Source organism: Notamacropus eugenii, chromosome 2, assembly GCF_028372415.1.
Source record: "Notamacropus eugenii isolate mMacEug1 chromosome 2, mMacEug1.pri_v2, whole genome shotgun sequence".
Lineage (NCBI taxonomy): Eukaryota > Metazoa > Chordata > Mammalia > Diprotodontia > Macropodidae > Notamacropus > Notamacropus eugenii.
The window spans coordinates 286,961,925-286,982,417 of NC_092873.1; the positions used below are offsets into that span (position 1 = coordinate 286,961,925).

Consider the following 20,493-nt stretch of genomic DNA (forward strand, 5'->3'; position numbering starts at 1 on the left):
CATCACTTTTCCTTTCCACTGCCTTTCAAGTAATTCTCAATTTTAATTCTTCAGAGACTTTAACACTCCCTTGCTTGCAGTCATGTAACATCGCTGGAAGAATATTGGTATTAAAATGGGATCTCTAAAAGAACTCCAATTTCCCAAAAGAAATCAAACCTACTTTCCTCCTGTTAAATCCTAGGTCCAGATCATTTTCTATTTGCAGTGTTTCCCTAAGATACAGAAACTGAAAGTTTTGCCTTGAAACTACATGGCACCATCTAGATGATGGGTATTCTTCATTCATTTGGTTTTTTTCCTGTGTGGTTAGTTCAAATTCTTTTGAGTAATTATGTCTGTCATCTGGAAAGCTCTTAAGTGTTTTGGCATTGTTGTGATCAGTCCAGTATCACCCTTAATAAAGATCATCTGGACCTCTTCACCATCTCTAGGGAATCTCCCTTTGATATGGATCCCCAATGGATCTCTCAATGACAATGAAGGATACATATAACTCAATTGTTTTCTGTCACTTGATATTAATAACCAGGAGGATATGAAACAGGATTCCCATTATATTTTTATATGCAACATTACACAGGTAAATGTTACAATTTGGGGAGAAGGTTTGCATGGGACATACTTTGTTGAAAGAGAGTCTTGAAGGCAATGTTTTACTCTTTTTATAGTCAGCAAGCTATAAACATGGTGAGATCTTATATTGTCTATACCTTGGAAGGAAGTCTGGTACGGTGGAAAAAGAAATAGCTTTGGAATGGCTAGCACTGTATTCAAACCCTGCCTCCAATGCTTATTGCGTATAAATAGTGACTTTAGACAAGTCACCTAACCTCCCTGTGCCTCAGTTTCCTCATCTGGAAAATGAGGAGGTAGAACCAGATAATCTTTGAGATTCCTTCTAGTCCTAGACCTATGATCCTTTCCATCAATTGCAACTTGATAAAGATGTGTTTGTAATAGAATATCTCTTGTAACAATCTGCCTGGCACCTGCTAATCTCATTCAAGATGTCTTCAATGCATGTGTAGGTTATTCTCATAAGAATGTTATATGGATAGAAAAATATACTTTACCTTTTTCTCTTTTTATCCTTCTAGTTTTGTATTCATTTGAGTTTTGTTCTTTAAAAAAAGGCAATGATCTGACTGCACAGAGATGGCTAATTCAGGAATGATGCTCACTTTGAGTAATGTCACATCTATTTGTTAAAATAGAAACAATTTCCTTTTTTGATGTTATTCATTGTCAATCATCTCTCAGGTCTTTTCTCAAATAAAGTTTTCATCATGTATAGATGTGAAACTTTTGTGTAGTGCACAAATGTTCAGTTTCTCTCATTCCTCACATTTGAGCCACTTTTTCCAAAATATTTGTCACTGGGCTCACCTATATACACTATAAATTGAAGCCCCCAAATATCAAAACATATTCAGTTTGGAAGGTCTTTCTTCATCCTCTTTGAGAGATGCTTGTGTAAAAGCTGAAATGATTTTCATGAGGGAGGGGTCTTTTTTCCAAATATTGATCATGAACAGCAAAATTCTGTGACCAAGGGTGAACAAAAATCCCATGGCATGATATTTCTTGACCTCCTACTGAACTACCTTGATTTCCTGACTTTAGATTCCATTTGGGGAAAGGTAAAAGAAGCACAATTGATCTAAGACTCTTCTGATTACTCCTCTTCCAGTGAGGCTGGTGATAGTAGCTACCATGTCTCCTGGGAGATGATGAGGAAGCTATACCTCAGATGGAGATGATAGCCCATCCATTTCAGTCTTGTGACTCTTGGCCATGTGCTCTCCACACAATGTGCCAGAGGCCTTCCTTACTTTCTCTCAACATCTCAAAGTGTAGAAGAACCCTCTGGTTGTCCACCTGCCGTTCCTTGCTCTTACCAAATGATCAGTTCATCTTCTCTTCCTATCAGACAATCCTCTAATGACATCCTTTACTCCTTTTCATCTGCAGGATTTATAGTTCAGTATGTATTACAGCCTGTTTACACTCACTGTACACCTGTTTTCCTAGGTGTGATACTTATTTTATTAATTGTTTTTGAAGGCAGTAGTGTTCCATGTCTTGCTTCCATACATTGACACCCATAAAATGTTACTATTGAAAAGATGGACTTTTGTTTTTGTGGGAAGCTTGAGGTAATTAAAAGTTTTGCAGTTTTCTGAAAGCAATCTAGCCTGATGTCCTTCTATCCCCCTGCCCCATATTCTTCACTTATCTTGAGGCCCAATTCTCTGTCCATCTGTACCATCTGTCCCCAATGCGCGCACACACACACACACACACACACACACACACACACACACACACACATACACGCACACACGCATCATTGGACAAGTCAATTGACATTCTTTATCTATTTGATCTTTCCTGTGTGGATGAGCAGGTCAAACTCCTTTTAGGCTCTGGAAAGTTCTAGGACCTGATGCAATGAGGACAATGTTATCTGTAAACAGGACCATCTGGAGGACCTCACTATTCCCAGGGCATCCCTCTTTGACTTGGACTCTGTACTGGATCTCCTTCATCCCAGTGGCAAATACTTTTGATGAGCATACTCTCTATGTCTTATGACTCATCTGATGTTATTATCAAAGGGTCATTGAATAGGGTAACTTTTGTTCTTACATCTTCTAAAAATTCTTGAAATAGTTTGATGCTTGAATGGAAGACACCTTGCTGTAAAAGAGTCTATAAGGATGCCTTTTTTTTAACTGAATCAAATGCTTTGTAATCAACAAATGATAAGCACATTAGGATCTTCTAATCTTTACATCTTTTAGTTACTACTGAAAGGATAAAAGTATCATCCATTGTTGCATATCATTTTTGAATAAGCCTGTTTGTTTCCCTACTAATTTCTTGAGGATGTTCTCAATTCATGTATATATGATTCATAAAAATGTTTTGTTGCTGGAAAAAAATGAGTTGGTAGTTGATTTCTAAATTATCTTTTTTAGTATTAATAAAGTTCAAGATTCCTTCCACAGCTTCTGTACCTTGCCCTTCTTTAGATACCATGGGTATCAGTCCCCTGGCACCCTATAGACATTATCCAGTCCAGATGCCTTTTCTCTCTTTGTTCTCTTTAGTGCCATTTTCTACTTCCTTCATGAGTGTATCTGGGACTGTGATGTTAATGTCCATATGAGATGGTTTCACCATCCTTGATGGAGAAAATAGTTTGTTAAAACAGCATTTGTAAATCTTTTCCATTTGTCTTCTGTCTGTAGCCCTCCTTCCATTTTCACCCTTAAATGTCCTTAGTATGACTTTGCTTAGTTACTTTTTTGCCAACCTTTTGTCAATGGTCTTTGAGTGCTTCTGTTTCTCTATGAGATAAAATTGTTATTCTTTATCCTTCTTTGTAAAATTTTACAAATAACTTTGTATTTTAACCTAATGTTGCCTTTGGCAGCCATCTTCTCTGGTAAATAAGTAAGGTATTTGCTAAGAAGATTTCTAGGGCCTTCTAGTTTCTTTGTTGAGGTAATTCATTTACATTTTTTAAATTTCTGGATGAAATTCTTATAGTCAGTTTCTATGCGATTTCTGTTGCCTATTTCTCATTTTTGATTAGACTTTTGTTATTAAGGATGATTTAAATTAGAAACCTGAGATTTTTGTTCTCACAAATTTCCAGTTGGCCCAGTTGGTTGGAGAATGAACTGAGCTTTATGAAACTTATCTCTGAGATGTTTAAAAGCAAAAAATTGTTAGCAATGGGTGGTACAAATCATCAAGCCTGTCTGTTATTTTCTAATGTTCTCATCCTTAATACCAGAATATCATCAATGCTTGTATTGGCTATTCTTATAACCCAACCTTAGTGGCATGGAGCACTAGAAACACTTCCTATCTATCTATCTATCTATCTATCTATCTATCTATCTATCTATCATCTATCATCTATCCATCCATCTATCTGTAAGCTCAGGAGGGAGGAGTTTGAGTAGGTATAGTATGGTGGAAAAATTGATGAATTTAAAATCAGATGACCTTGTCAAATCACAGCTCTTTCATTTACTACATATATGACCTTGCACAAGACATGAATACATCTTTGGGCTTCTCTTTCCTCATTTATGAGTAAAATGAGAGAGATAAACTTGTTGACTTCCAAGGTCCTTCTCAACTGTAAGACTATGATTCTGTATAACTCTATGACCCCTGAGGTCCATTTTCCACTTTGGAATTACATGAATCTGTGACTAAATTATCTTAATTACACCAACTTCAAATTCACATTCCACAAAACCAATTGTAGTTACAGAGTCAGTTTGGAGAAAAGGGAGTCAAAACAAGCCATGCCTTGGGAACAACTGAACTAACACATCCCACTAACCGACCTCCTACCATTAAATCTGATGAGAGCTTCACCGCCAGCTGATTTGTCTCTAGCCGAGACAGCATTACAACTTCTCTCTTGGAAGCAAGTTTCGAAGTGTCTTCATTGAAAGCAACGTCCCTTCTGGGCAACCCTAGGTAGCTAACAGAAAAGTATTTGGAACTGTGTTACTGGTGACTCCTACAGAAAGATGAACCCTGATAGTTGAGCCCATCCTTTGGAGCCTCTGCCTTTGACCCTGCTTCACTAACATCTCTACTTTATGGCTTCATGACTAACTCCAAAATGTCTGAAAGGCAACGAGATTCTAATTCTCTCGATAGGGGCTGATCTGATGCTTCGCTTCACTGGGGGTGGGATATGAGATTCTCACTCCTACCAGATAGAGAAGATGCCAAAGTTTCCCTTGAAGAGGGAGAGAAGTTCTGGGTCCCAGACCAAAATCCTGACTCCCATGCCTTCAAGTTTATGAAGTGCTTTCCTCTCAACACTGGAAAACAGGTAGTGACATTCAGAAGGATCAAAAGACCCTCTCAGGATCATTTAACAATTAAATGTTATTAACCAACCTCCCAGGTGTGTCAAAGATAAAATGAGATAATATTTGTAAAATGTTTGGTACATAGTAGGCGCTTGATAAATGTTTCTTCTCTTTCCCTTTGTTTGTGACATTTCCAAATTACAAATGGCCTTAGGCAAACTATCCACGCCATTTTCAATTTATAACACATCAAAAAAATCTACTTTGCCAGTTTGGACCCTCTTTATGTACTAGGGAAACACTATTTGAGGAAGTGAGTCTCCATCTGAACTCCTGTCAACCTGAGCAGCTGAGGAATGAAATACTCACATCTGTGGGTAGAGTTCACAAAGGCAATCTTTTAAGGGTGTCTCCTGGGTCTTTGCTGGAATGATTTCTTTCTTATTAACACTCTCAGCCTTTCCCTTGAGAAAAGGGATGAGAGTGTTTCCTTGATCTTCTTTCCCAAGGTCAACAACTTTTATTTCATGCTCAGATTTTTCTGAAGGATTATGCCCATTTTCTTGTATTGAGACCTGAACAATAACAACAAAGACAATAACTATTAGTCATTGGATCAATAGACTATTTAAAGATGGAAGGTTAAACAAATGAAGCCAATCAGACTATTCTAGAATTAGAACTTTTTTAAAAATATAATTTATTTAATTTTAGTTTTCAACATTCATTTCCACAAGATTTTGAGTTCCAAATTTTCTCCCCATCTCTCTCCTCTGCCCACCCCAAGATAGCGTGCACTCTGATTACCTCTTCCCTCAATCTGCCCTACCTTCTATCACACCCCTACCTTCTCTTATCCCCATCCCCTCTATTTTCTTGTAAGACAAGATAGATTTCTATACCCCATTGCCTGTATATCTTATTTCCCAGTTGCATGTAAAAACAATTTTTAACATTCATTTTTAAAACTTTGTGTTCCAACTATTCTCCCTTCCTCCCTCCCCACCCATCCTCACTGAGAAGGCAAGCAATTCCATATAGGTTATACATGTGTAGTTATGCAAAAGACTTCCATAATAGTCATGTTGTGAAAGACTAACTATATTTTCCTCCATCCTATCCTGCCCTCCATTTATTCTATTCTCTCTTTGGACCCTATCCCTTCTCAAAAGTATTTACTTCTAATTGCACCCTCCTCCCATTTGCTCTCTCTTCTACCATCCCCTACCCCCTGCTAATCTCCTCCTCCCCTACTTTCCTGTAGTGTAAGATAGAGTTTCATAGCAAATTGGGTAGGCATGTTATTCCCTCCTTAAGCCAAATGTGATGAGAGTAAGGTTCATTTTTTTCCCTCTCACCTCCCCTCTCTTCCTTTCCATTGAAAAAACTTTTCCTATTTACCTTTTTATGTTTCTCTTGATTCTTGTGTTTGAAATTCAGATTTTCTATTCAGCTCTGGTCTTTTCATCAAGAATGCTTGAAAGTCCTCTATTTCATTGAATGACCATTTTTTCCCCTGAAGTATTATGCTCAGTTTTGCTGGGTAGGTGATTTTTGGTTTTAATCCTAGTTCCTTTGACTTCTGGAATATCATATTCCAAGCCCTTAGATCCCTTAATGTAGAAGTTGCTAGATCTTGTATTTCCACAATATTCGAATTGTTTCTTTCTGGCTGCTTGCAATATTTTCTCCTTGACCTGGGTACTCTGAAATTTGGCTACAATATTCCTAGGAGTTTTCCTTTGGGGATCTCTTTTAGGAGGCACTAGGTGGATTCTTTCAATATTTCTTTTACCCTCTGGTTCTAGAATATCAGGGAAGTTTTCCTTGATAATTTCTTGAAAGATGATGTCTAGGCTCTTTTTTTGATCATGGCTTTCAGGTAGTCCCATAATTTTTAAATTGTCTCTCCTGGATCTATTTTCCAGGTCAATTGTTTTTCTAATGAGATATTTCACATTGTCTGCTATTTTTTCATTCCTTTGGTTTTGTTTTATAAGTTCTTGATTTTTCATAAAGTCATTAGCTTTCATCTGCTCCATTCTAATCTTTAAGGAATTATTTTCTTCAGTGAACTTTTGGATCTCCTTTTCCATCTGGCCAACTCTGCTTTTTAGGGCATTCTCCTCCTCATTGGCTTTTTGGATCTCTTTTGCCATTTGGGTTAGTCTATTTTTTAAAGTGTTATTTTCTTCCATATTTTTTAATGGATCTCCTTTAGCAAGTAGTTGACTCATTTTTCATGATTTTCTTGCATCACTCTCATTTCTCTTCCCAATTTTTGCTCTACTTCTCTTACTTGATTTTCAAAATCCTTTTTGAGCCCTTCCATGGCCAGAGACCAATTCATATTTTTCTTGGAGGCTTTGGATGGAGGAGCTCTGACTTTGTTGTCTTCTGTTTGCATATTTTGGTCTTCTTTGTCACCCAAGTAAGATTCTATAGTCTGATTCTTTTTTTGGTTTTTGCTCATTTCCCCAACCAATTGCTTGACTTTGGAGTTCTTTGTCAAAGTAGATCTCTGCTTTCAGTGGGGGTGGTGGGTGTGCTGTCAGCTGCTTGATTCCCCCACAATCTGTGGGCTTAGAGCTCCAGAAATAGTCACTATATCTGCCCCTGCTGCTGCTGTGGCTACTGCTGGTTCCTCCACCCCCTTCCCCCTCTGCTGCCCTGGGGCTGGGACCAGACTACTCCACTCTCCTGAACTGGTCCCACAGGCTTTTCCACTGACCTTACAATTTGTCTTTGGTGTTTTGGGGTCATGAAGTCTGGAAACCACCACAGGTGTGAGAGATTCAGTCTCTCCAAGGCCTGCTCAGGCAGGTCCAGTCTGTACTGGGGCAGCCCATACTGGATTGCACCCAGTGCAATAGACACTTCCTGGTGACCTTCCAGGCTGTCTTGGGCTGGAGATTTGCTTCACTCTGCCCTTTTGTGAGTTCTGCATCTCCAGAATTTTAGAGCCATTTTTTACAGATATTTGGCTAGGCTTGGGGGCAACATCCTAGAAAGTACATGCTACTAGTCCCCCATCTTGGCTCCGCCTCGTTCCCCCCCCCCCCCCCAGGTAGGACTTTTTACATGATATAATCAACGATTCTTAAGTGCTGACCAAAGACCACACAACTTTTAAATTTTAGTGCAAGACTGTATTATTAAATATAAAGAGGAATGCTGACCTTAACCCATTTTCCAGGCAATTTAGAAAACAAAAGTGGGTTGAGATTAAAATAAAAGGGCAGTCTGAAAGACCAGAACCCTCAAAATGTAAAGAGCTCCAGAGGAAGACTTCCAGAATGACAAGTATGTTCTCTGTGAAGATTTGGTGAGAGAACATGGACAAGAATCACACAAGAAGAGAAGGAACAGAGGGGCTGGTACTTGTACCTGTGAAGGAAGTGCCCACATCAGTAAAATCACAGAGCCATTGAAGAAGTATCCAGATGATTCAAGATTCCTAATTCCAATTTAGGCTAAAATTCTCAGGTAATTGAAGCAAAAGGGTGGGGGAGGAAATGATGAAATAAGCAATTGAAGCAATTAAATCACTCTAATTCTCCATTTCATTTTGCACGTATGGTTACATACATGTCTCAGGGAAAAGAACTGAGAAAATGAAAGATCAAAAGGAGATTCTTGGGAAATTATATTTCCTTCTGATCCTTTGTCTTGAATAGCTAAGGCTACCACAAATACACAGAGAGCCTCTGACAGGTTCTTCTCAGTGGAAAAGCTGAGGATGTACTCTAACCATGTGCCCTTCCACACTACATTAGTTTGACTCTACTATAAAATTGTTTCTTCTAGGAAACTTCCACAAGAAAACTTGTTACTGTTCTCCCTGGTTGGAGGGTGGGAGACAGGAATAGCCTTTTTATTGGTATTTCATCTGCATGAACTGGATTTGGTTTCATACTAGTTATCCTAAACCCATGGGTTTTTTGAAGGCAAACATTTAAAATAATTTCCAAGACCCCAAAATGGCTCTGTTTTAGACAAAATGATTCATGGGACATCTGAAAGTTAAGATCTCATCACAAAAAATAAAATAAAATAAGCTCTGGCAATTCCATGAATTAAGATATTACAACATACAAAGATAATTTTTCTAGTAGCAAATTATATAATAAATCACCCAATTACCTCATCTGGTAGGGGATATAATATAAAGTCCAAGATATCCACAGTATCAGAGGAACATGCATGAAAACAACTGGATGTACTTTCATCAATTTTTTCTTTGACATTTTCAAGAAGCATTTCAACCTTAAAAATTTCACCTTCAACTTTTCTAAAAAAGTAAAAAACCAAATATTACATTTTATAATGCAATTAAATCTGATATAACCTTAATATCATTATATCTGATTTAAGTCTATATATTGAGTATTCTAATAAAAGTAGTTTATGAACATCATACAAGTTTTATCATGGTTCATACAGATGTTACAAGTCTGTAGAAAGAAATTACAAATTAGCCCATCCCCTGGTTAGGGCCCTATTTGTAGTTCTGTTGCAAAGATCAGGGCTCCACTCCTCACTGTAGCCTCCACCACTTACTACCAAGTCACTTCATCTTTCTGGATCTCAGTTGCTTAATTTGTAAAATAGGTATAATAATATCCTATCTGCCTGAAGGTAGAGAGCTAGATCAGATTCTTTGGATGATAAACTTTAACTCTAAGACCTATCATTCTTCAACAAATAATTTGTTAGCTTAAAACTATACCTTTATTACAAATGTCCATAACATGAAAATATTAAATTAACATGGGTCCCTGACATGAAATGTAAGACTGAACAATTCACAAGTGTGAAATTGAAGCATTTCACTCTTACTGACATTAATGATAGTAATAAACTAAAATAATCTTAGTTCAAACATCAAACAATTATGAAAACACAAGTTCCAAGACTCTATGTATGTGTGAGTGGGTGTGTATATTTGTATATATGTGTGTGTAAATAATATACATACATTTGTATATATGCGTGTTACACTCATCTGAGTTACTATCAAATCCACAAATCCAGGTTCTATTTATATTCCTATTCAAGAGCTATTGTTATTGTTCATTTATTTCAGTTGTGTCTGACTCTTCGTGACCCATTTAGGGTTTTCATGGTAAAGATACTGGAGTGGTTTGCCACTTCTCTCTGCAGCTCTTTTTATAGATCAGGAAACAGAGGCAAACGGGTTAAGTGATTTATGAGGGATAACCATGTGTTAACTTGGATGAGACTCTACCTTTTGATTACTGTTATGAACTATTGTAAACAAAATTAAACGAGATGGAACTCTATTCTCATATGCAAGATAAATGAAAGTCAAATATACTTGTATTGTCCAAAATATTTTCTGTTACGTAAGCAGAGGAGGGAATGGCTGTAATAAGGTGGACTAGGTGGATAGAGGAAAGAATATTGAACTAGAAGTCTAAAGACCCTGGGTTTCAGCCTTTCTGCCATTTATGTGTGACCATAATAAGTCATTTTAAATTTAACCTCTCTAATATTCAATTTCCTAATTTGTAAAATAGTCTCTTACCTATAAGGGAAGCATTTCCAATCCCCCAGTACTTGCCTACTAATTCACCTCATAGATGCAAGATGTTGTTTGTCCTCAGTTCTAGAAAAGGACCATGACATCATGGAGGTGATGCTATGATAAAAAAAAGTGAACTGGATTTAAGTAAGGCAGGGCTGTGCAAAGTCATCAGCCTCACTTTCTCCTCCAGAGCCATCTGAGTTCAGTGTCAAGATATAGATCAGGACAACTAAAGATGCCCCTGTATACAGTGGGAGACCTTGGCCTTTTTTAAGCTAACGTCTTTCCTAGGTCTCAGTTTAACTGAGACAATACCCATTCACCCCAAGATATGAGGTACAGAACAGAAGTTCTGAATGAAGACTCACTTACTTACTCTGCCTCTGTAAAGAGTATACTTTAAAAATTGGGGACTGCCTAGGAAGAAGTCAAGAAATTCAGGCCATGAACAAGCACAATGACATCTTTGTTGCCATTTGCTGCCCCCAGCTCTGGGAATACACAGATTAGAAATATCTCACAGACCATCCCCCCATCCCTCTGCCCCAGCCCAAGAATATGAAGGCAGGCTCTTGTCTCAGTAATGTGAAGAGTAACTTTTCAAGGTCAGCCTTACAGTATAAGTGAGAATCTACCTCCTCCCTTTCTTTTCTCTTTCCTTCATCAATTATCACTTGGAAGGGCCCTAAAGTATAGATATGGGAACTGAGGCAACAAATAGATAACACCTTGTTTTTCTACCAATCACTGTCCTAGCTAGAATCCCTGGGAAGTGAGGTAACTAGTTAAGCCTCTCCCATTCAAGTCATTGAACCCTTTCTTTATATAAAAGGAAAACTGGAAAACAACTTAGATGCTGACATCCTGTGAGATAGGTCTCCACTTGTGGTACTTCATGGAAGCTGGGTTACCAGCTGATGTAGGATGAGGCCACTCCATGATTCAGAAAAGTACCCCTCTTATACAAGTAATCACTGAAATAGCCAGTAGCCACTTTCTCAGCCTCACCATCCGTGGTCATTTGTAACTCCAAGTATCTTTCAGTAAACTTTACTAGAACTTGTAAGTTTGAGTCAGAGTTGATTTCTTTGACATTTAACAGACTTACTATAAAACCATTCATTTGGAGAGCATTTGTTACTGACTAGTGGAAACAATTACAAGAAACCAATCAATCACCACACCCAGCTCTAAAAGTAAGTAGCTTGAGAGCAGAGACTCTCTTTGACCTTTTGTTGTTTTCCCAGCTCTTATCCTAGTACATATTAGGTGCCTAATAAATGCTTACTGACTACCACCATAAAGGACATTGTCAGGCTCAGATGAAATAATGTACTAGAAAATGCTTGGGTAACTGTAAAATGCTAGGAAAAAAATATGTGAGAGAATGTGACTACAAACGGAAAATGTATATGTATGGAACACGTACAAACTGATCTTTAGGAGGAAGATATGGATCCAAAGCTTTAAGAATGCCTCCCCTGACCACAAGCAGGTGGAACTTTGCAAAAATAAAAGCATCCTGTTCTCCTGTTGGCCACTCCCAAGGACAAAGTAGTTTCAGATGAAGAGTATAAAGCAACTGTGTTCAGGACACCCCTTGCAGGGTCATACCATTAGCTTAGCCATTTGGGGAACGCTGTCTCTTGCTGTACTCCCTTTGCTAAAAGCTGCTTTTGTACATGGGCTGTAACTGCATTGGAAACCCTGTGATTTATGTTGGTGCTGAATGTGGTTAGTTGTAACCAGGTTTTAAATAAGGCATTATGTTATCTGTAGCCTTTTCTTCTGTGAAGAGTTGTTTGCTTTTAAAGGGATGTCTCAAATAACTGAAATGCTTAGAGAAATAGATTATTTAATGATTTTTAATTATTACTGTGAACATTTTAGGTTATTTTTTGTTAAAGAAACCAAGGAACAATCGATGCCAAGACAAAATCCCTTGCTTTCTAGCCAGCTAGCAAAACATTTGAGGTTTTGCTGATTTTTTAAGGTTTAAAATTGTACCTCCAGAAAAGAAAATGCCTAAGGAGGCTAGTATCCAAATTTTAAGAATCAAATTATTTTTATATCCAAGATGTCTTTTGTTGAAATAGTTGTTAATGCAAGTATTGAATGTAGAATTTAATTTACTGAATGACTTCTTCTAGCATATACCAGGAAGTTCCTTAGATATAATTGTAGCTTCTGGTTCGAACCCATATTTCTCTTTGTATGTTTGTATGTTGGTGGAAGGATACTGCATAGTGGATAATGCCAGTTTCACATTCAATATGTATTTAGGTCAAAGTCTTTCAAGCCAACTGAAACAAAAAAAAGTCATTTGGCTTGAAGTCTTAAACTTTGCTCTTCGCCCAAGGTTTAAGGCACAGTGATTGGTTTCCCTTCCTTCTTTCCCCACCCCGTATGCTTCCTTCTCAACTTCTCACTTTGGACTTTGTTGTGGGTGAAAATAGAAAAGGGGAGAAAAGAGATCATGAGAAGAGTAAAAGAAAGGAAACAGTAATGAGAAGACTATAAAAGGAGAAGGAAAGGAGTGTAAGAAAAGAGGGTGATGAAGGAACTCTCTTATATCTGGTTTTGCCATTATTCAGGAGCAAGGAGAAAACTGAAGCTCAACTCTTCTCCATCTCTCTCCCTCTTCTCTCCGCCCCTCAGCAAAAGACATAGAGCAATCTTCCTCACATTTAACTCAGAATTAAGTGTCATGAAATATGACAAAATGCAATATGGCAGAGGCTGAAGGATAGCAGCCAATATTTCTTCTACACATTCTCTTTTACTATAAATCCTCCATTCATAGGTAGTTCCCTTAATCAAAGAAGAGGTTTTCCAAAATTGCAGGTGGGACAGGTTTTTCTTACCCCAAACCAGAGGAGTAACCAAGAATTAAGTCAACAGATGGCCTAATCCAATGAAATCCATCTGCTTTAAATAAATCTGACCTTTCTGGATCAAACTCTCCAAATGCTGCAGATTTTTTATCATGGTTCTGTAAAACTTGATGTTTCTCTTTGGTAGACAAATAGTTTTGCTCCAGTACATCGAGGTAACCCTGCAATTTCTTCAGTACCTGTAGCAATTCAATCCAATCACATAAATTTATTCATTCCTGTTTTCCTAATTCCCTTTCCCCCAAAGCTCAAATGACCTAACATCCAGAAGTTCATAATAATGGCATTCTCTATAACAACACTTCTTAAACTGTGGTTCAGGGACCATTTTGAGGGGTCCATGAGGTCAAAATTACTTTCATTTTCAAAAACATCATGTCAAGATGTTTTGATTTATAATAAAGTAAAAGCCAATAGATTTTTACAATCAGAAATAAAAGCTCCTTGGGGAAAGGGGTCCTCAGTAATTTTTAAGAACGAAATGGAGTTATTTTTTTCACCCTCAGTATTTTATTTTTTAACATTTTTATTCAAAGTTTTGAATTCCAAATTCTATCCCTCCTTCCCTCCTTTTCCGCCTCAGAGATAGTAAGCAATCAGATATAGGTTATACATGTACAATTACATAAAGCATTGTCACATTAGTCATTTTACACAAGAAAACTCAAACAAAAGAAAAAATGAAAGTGAAAAATAGTATGCTTCAGTCTATACCAAACAAAGGGAATGGTTTCAGAATAACTTAGGAAGATATCTATGAACTGATACAAAGTGAATGAGCAGAACCAGGAAAACAATTCATACAGCAACAGCAATAAAAAAAACCCCACTATATCTAAAAGAAATATCAAGTTGTACATAGTGGATATGCAATTTCAGGTGCAATCCTGTCTTTCTGTCCCACTTTGCTACAGAAATGCTTGTTTTATTTCTTAAGTTCAGAATAAAATAAATAAAATTTAAAAACAAAAACAAACCTTAGTAACTCTGATCAGCATAGTAATCAACCACAACGCTAAATGACTCATGAAGAAACATGCTGTCCACCTGCAGAAAGAGAGCTGATGGACTCAGTAGGTTGAAGCATGTTTCCCTCTCTTTCCTTTTCTTTCTATTTTTAGATATGGTTAATGTAGGGATTTGTTTTGTACCACCATACATATTTCTATCAGGTTTTGTTTATCTTGTCTTCTCAACGGATGGGAGAGAAAAAATTCAGAACTGAAAATGAAATTGAGTTGTTGGGGAAAATGTTTTTTAATGAAAAATAAATATACAAATACCTAAAATATAAATGCATCAGAGAGATTTGAGAAATTCTATTTATAGCGGTGGGGATCAAGGAAGACTTCAAGGAAGAGGGGAAACCTAATTAAGGTCTTAAAAGGAGGAATGGATTCTGATAGGTGGAGGTGGAAGGGTAGGGGGAAAGTTAAGGAGAAAGAACATTCCTGTCATGAGGCATATTATACACAAAGACTAGAGGCAGGAAGAGCATAGCAAGTACTTTCCTTCAGAGATTATCTTCAATTTATCCTGTAAAAAAATCCTGTAAAGTTGTCATTCCCATTAGATTGTGAACTCCTTGAGAAAAACTATTTTTTCCTTTTTTTTTTGTATCTCAGCACTTAACATCACATCTGGCACATAGTAGGCAATTAATAAATGCTTGCTGACTTGAATCAGTATATAATTTTGTTTTGCCGGCATTTGGAATGTGTCAAGGTAATAATGAGCACTAAAGCTAGAAAGGTGGGTTGGTATCAGCTTGGAGAGATGACAAGAAGGCTTTGAATGCCAGACCAAGGAGTTTATGTGTCCAGCACCTACCTCATCCCCTACAAACCCAAACCGTCTTTCTTTCGAAAGCATCAGTTCACTACATTGATGAAGCTTCCTAAGAAGGGCCTAGCAACTGAAATATACTTGGAGATACAAGGACAATTTTCACAAAATCTTTACAGGACACAGCTGATGACCGAGTTACCTCTTTGTTTTCCACATGACTCAGATCTCTCCAGTTGTTCATGCTCTTTCCCTCTTCTCTTTTCTATGTACAATATCCATGTGCGTACATGCTGTATCCTTCTAGTAAAATGTAAGCTCTTCGAAGGCAGAGGCACTTTCATCTTTGTATTGGCAGTACCTAGCACAATAACTTGCACATAGTACCTGGTGCTTTTAAAAAATTGTCAAACTGGATTGACTTCTTTAACAAATTGGCTTTTAAAAATTGTATTCATCACTCATTTATTGAGCATGCACTGTGTAAGTACTAGGAGTACGAAAGGAGCCAAAAGACAATCTCTGCCCCCAAGGAGCTCACAATCTAATGGGAAAACAAGCAAACATGTACAAACAAGATATATACAGGATAAATGGGAAATAAGAGAAAGAAAGGCACTAGAGTTAAGAGGGATTAGAAAACTCTTTATGTAAAAGATAGGTTTTTAGTTGGCATTTAAAAGAAGCCAAGAAGACAACAGATGAGGATTTAGAATTATTACCTGTTTATTATCTTCTAATGGGGCAGAATCCTGATTTATTCTTTTAGAAAATTCTTCTATCTATGACAAAAAATGAAAATCAACTTTGTTAAAAGCATGAAGTTTTCTGCATAGATATCTATATTGTTCTATCAGCAACATGAAGAGTTTTTAAATATTACTTTTGTTTTCAAGTTCTTGGTCTGTTCTGTTAGCTCCTGACACATGTTATCTCCTTCTGTTGTTTTAAGTGAGGGACTTGCAGGCAGCTGTTCGTCAGTAGTTGATAATTTTAAGACATTTGTCTCAGGTGCTAATCCTATATAATAAAATCAAGCATTAGTCATTATTCACAAATTTTGCCCACAATGTCAGGATGAAATGTAAAAAGAAATCTATAGTAACAGTCACAGACACTGGCAATATGGTAAAAAAAAAAAAAATTACATCTAAAAGAAGTTTTTAAATGTCTACCTGAAAGAGTTCTTTCTGAAACATCCAGGAGAGGCTCTACATTTACCTGTACAATTAGAGAAAGAACATTTTTTTTGTGCATACCAGTCAAGGAGAGACCTACCAGAGACACACAAAAGGTATTTCAACATTAGAGGAATCCAATTGAAAATTCAGTTAGATGTTGAAGATATAGATCATGGGATATATATCTATGTATGGAGCTAGATTTGAAAGGGACCTTGGAGTTTGACAATACTCTCATTTTACAGGTGAGGAAATTGAGGTACAGAGTGAAATGACTTATCCAAGATCATAATGGTGTTAAGTGACAGAACCAGGATTTAAATCCAGGACCTCTGACTCCATGTTGAGTATGGATTGGAATTATTTCATGTTCTTTAAAAAAACAATATATTCAAAAAACCCAACCAATAACAAAATAGAAATTCTAAAAAATGTTTAAAATCAAAGAAGAGATAAATAAAACTTTAAAAAACTACTATTGAAAAGATAACTAAGATCAGTTTTTTAAAAAAAATAATGATAATTTAGCTACAATATTTTGTCCTCTTAACTAAACATGTACTATTTGATGTTAAGTAAAGATTATGAAATAAACTGCTATTCAATTCCCGTGAGTTCAAGAATCTCAGAGTATCTTTACTGAATCTCTCAACCAAAGAATTCCTGCCCCTTTCTCCTTTATTTAACTTTCAAAGAGTTCATTTATTTTATCTTTTTCCTGCTCCTTTCTTTTAGCAATTTTTAAATGTGTATTTTCCTAAATTATTTTACTAAAATATCTCTTGAATATTTCTCCTCAACTGATCCTCTAAGTCAGTGGTTTACAAAGCAAGAGCCGAGCATCACCTCAAGGGTCCTGGCATAATTCCCAGAGGGTATAGAATCAACCAATCATAGGTTGAGAAGATGGATTCTATCTCACCTTCCTAAATGTTAGTCAATCATGTGGCAGGTCTCCAAAACAACCACATTTACCCTAATCCCCAACACTCTCCTACTGTGTTCCCTCCCTCTACTATTCAAGCTCCCAACTTCCCCACTTCTGGACTGAATTCCCTTCAGAGAACTTATAATCTAACCCCCTATTGAGCATTCACAGCACAAGGTGTGAAAATCAGGAGCCACTGGGAAGACTTCTCCTTCAGCATGCCCATATTTCATATCATCTTGCAGCTGCAACAGGTGCCCCTCAGAGATCAGATGTTTGTGCTTACTGAAGAGCAGGAACCCCCCCATCAAACTTTCTGTTTTGGGTGCAACAGAGTGGTACAGGATAAGCAGGCATGCATGAGCTGTGATCTGTCCATCTTGCAAATCTCATTCCATTATTCCCTACTACCACCACAACCAACCCCTCTTCTGAGCTTCTCATTTTCTACAAGAGGGCACCAGCATCCTTCCAGGCACAGGGTCAGAACCTTGGTATCATCTTTGGCTCCATATTCTTCTTCATCTCACAGATCCAATTGGTTACCACATCTTGTCCTTTCTCCATCCACTATATTTTGAGTTTGTCACCTTCTCTCTACTCACATGGAGATTAATTCAGATTCTCATCACCCCTCATTTAGTCTGCTAATTGGTCTCACTTTCCTGGGTATCTCCCTTCTGCTAAAGTGATTTTCCTAAAGATCCCCCTATGTCACTCCTCTTACTCTAATAACCTCAGTAACTCCCTATTGATTCCAGGATCAAATATTTCATCTTTATCTTATACTCTTAAATAAATGTTTATTTTGAATAAATTTTATGATTTACATAATTATTAGTATAGTAGTATGTTATAAATAAATATACACATTTGGAGGGTATGTATATGTTCAAAATATTTTTACTGATAGGACATGATCAAAAAGGTTTGGAGAATGATTCTGTAGGTGATCTAAGGTGATGTCCTATAGTGTTACAGGAGTACAAATATATATTACAATGTAAATTATATATTCCCTACTTATGTAATGTATATCTATATAATATATAACATAAAGATAATATATAAAACATAGCAATGTAATACATAAATAAATGTTTATTTATTTATAAACATATAAAATATAGAAATAGAAATAGAAATTTTATATATACACATATATGTATATACACATTATGTGTATAGGGAGCCAGCCTCAGAGTCAGGAAGACCTGAGTTCAGGTCCTATTTCTAGCATATAATGGCACAGTGATCCTGGGCACCATTTAACTTTGTTGGTCCAGGCGACTTTCTAAGATTACAAATTGCCTGGAAGATGCCAGTCTGTACTGGTTCCTTACTAAGAGCTCCCTATGTGGATGAAATCACTGGACTGGTTTAAAAAATTGTGCATTGTAGGCATCTAAGTATGTGTTTTATCCCTGCAGCAGACTAAGCTCCATGAAAGCAGAAACTATGTTTTTATCTAACCATGGCATCTCCAACAGTACCTAAGTTAGAGTAAGTGCCAAATGAATTATTTGTCAAATGAGCACCCTACCTCTCAGACCTCAATTTCCTCATTTGTAAGAGGAAGGGCTTGTATTAGAGCAGCAATTCTCAAAGTGTGGTCTCTAAGACCCTTTCAGGTAGTCTGCAGTATCAAAACTATTTTCATAATAATAAGACATTATTTGCCTATTAAAATACCCTTCCCTTTTCCAAGTCCATATCTAGCAGAGACTGGATTTTATTCATCAGCTTCAACCAAAAACAACACCAGGAACGCAGAAGCAGATATGAGAATTCAATTGTCTTCTATTAGGACAAATGTTAAAGAGATCCAAAAAAAAATATGTCAAAATAATGCCACTCTTCTAACTAAATTTAGTTTTGTTTTGGAAAATAAAGTTTTTTTCATAAAATGTATTTATGTTAACATGTGATAGGTTTATGATTGTCATTTATATGAATAAATGAATGTTTTAAAATTTATCAGTTTTAATTCCTAATATGGTATCAATAGATATAAGGGCATCTAGGTGACAAAGAGGATAGATGTATCTTTGTGTGTTCAAATTTGGCCTCAGACACTTACTAGTTGTGTGACCCTGAGCAAGTCACTTTAGCCTATTTGCCTCAGTTCCTCATCTGTAAAATAAGCTAGGGAAGGAAAGTTCAAAACACTCCAGTATCTTTGCCAAGAATACCCCCGATGGGGTCACAAAGTCTTGGACATGACTGAAACAACTGAACAACAACAAAATCAATAGGTATAGCCCACATAAATAAAAGCTCTTTGGGATCCTTAATAATTTTTAAGAGTATAAAAAGATCCTAAAATCAAAAAGTCCAAGAACTCCTCTTCCAGAGACCCTCTAAGATTTCTTCTGGGTCTAAATGGATGATCCTATCATGGTGTGAATCATTGTTTGTAATAGGCTTATTGTTGGTACTTTCATTCCTGGAAGAAAAATTAATGAATTAATTATGTTATTAACTTGTGACTCAACCAAAGAAGTCAAGGCTGTTTTTGCATTGATCAGAGTCCTTATGTTCTTCAAATGTTTTCCTGAATATATGTCATGGTCCTTGACTACATGGTCCTTGACTTAAGCACTTTGGTACCCATCTCTCAAAAGCACTTACAGATGTATCAGAATTGGTACCATATCATATGTTGGACGGGATTAGTTGATTTTCTTTTCAAACTCAGCCATGAGCTTAGGTGAAGCAGAGAATTTTGAAATAAAGATTAAGATGTGGAAAGATAGGTTCCTCCCTTTCTCATCTCTGAACAGTGTGCTGTTTTCACTTTTCAGAAACAGGGGAATCAGTTGCAGAGAGCTTTGAAGTCAAGTGGGCTTCATTTCACATGGGTGTGAGAAAGAGAAATCATATAGCTCTACCTAGCAAAAGGCTGAACAACTAAATCTATCTCATGTAATTACATGCACAATACATTTACCTTAGTATTGAACCTTAGATGGTCAATGAGATTCTGGGCCTCAACATTTTCAGTCGTTGACTTTTATTCACATAGAATTAGAAAATGCAGGGAGGGGAGAAAAGAAATAACATTAAATAACATTTAAAATATCGTAATTAAAAGTTTACTCTGCTAACACAAGAAGTTGCTTTGCAATATATATGCAAAGAAATATTATAGACCGGGAGCAAATTATTAAGAACTTAATACAAATAGGATCCATTAATATCAATAGGAGCTATGTGCCAAGAAAGGTTGGGCTAGACACATCATTCTGTAGTAGGAGTTAATGTAATTATAATTACAGACTCCAGAACAGAAGAGATATTAGAG

At 36.7% G+C, this 20,493-nt stretch overlaps 1 protein-coding gene across 6 annotated transcripts in view; it reads right to left on the reverse strand.

Moving 5' to 3' along the window:
• Positions 1–20,493, reverse strand: part of AKNAD1 (AKNA domain containing 1) — a 68,614-nt gene that overhangs the window by 26,959 nt on the left and 21,162 nt on the right. For 5 of the 6 annotated variants that reach the window (XR_011974772.1, XR_011974770.1, XM_072644204.1 and 2 more), the window contains exons 3-10: positions 20,140–20,199; positions 16,256–16,301; positions 15,964–16,100; positions 15,803–15,862; positions 13,347–13,474; positions 8,997–9,144; positions 5,223–5,428; positions 4,381–4,513 (exon numbers count right to left, since the gene is read on the reverse strand). Coding sequence is in view for 4 of the 6 variants with exons in the window: in XM_072644204.1 (XP_072500305.1) it covers positions 4,381–4,513; positions 5,223–5,428; positions 8,997–9,144; positions 13,347–13,474; positions 15,803–15,862; positions 15,964–16,100; positions 16,256–16,301; positions 20,140–20,199 (918 nt within the window). In the remaining 2 variants the exon portion in view is untranslated. The remainder of the gene's footprint in view (positions 1–4,380; positions 4,514–5,222; positions 5,429–8,996; positions 9,145–13,346; positions 13,475–15,802; positions 15,863–15,963; positions 16,101–16,255; positions 16,302–20,139; positions 20,200–20,493) is intronic. The other variant, XM_072644205.1, reaches the window with a different exon arrangement.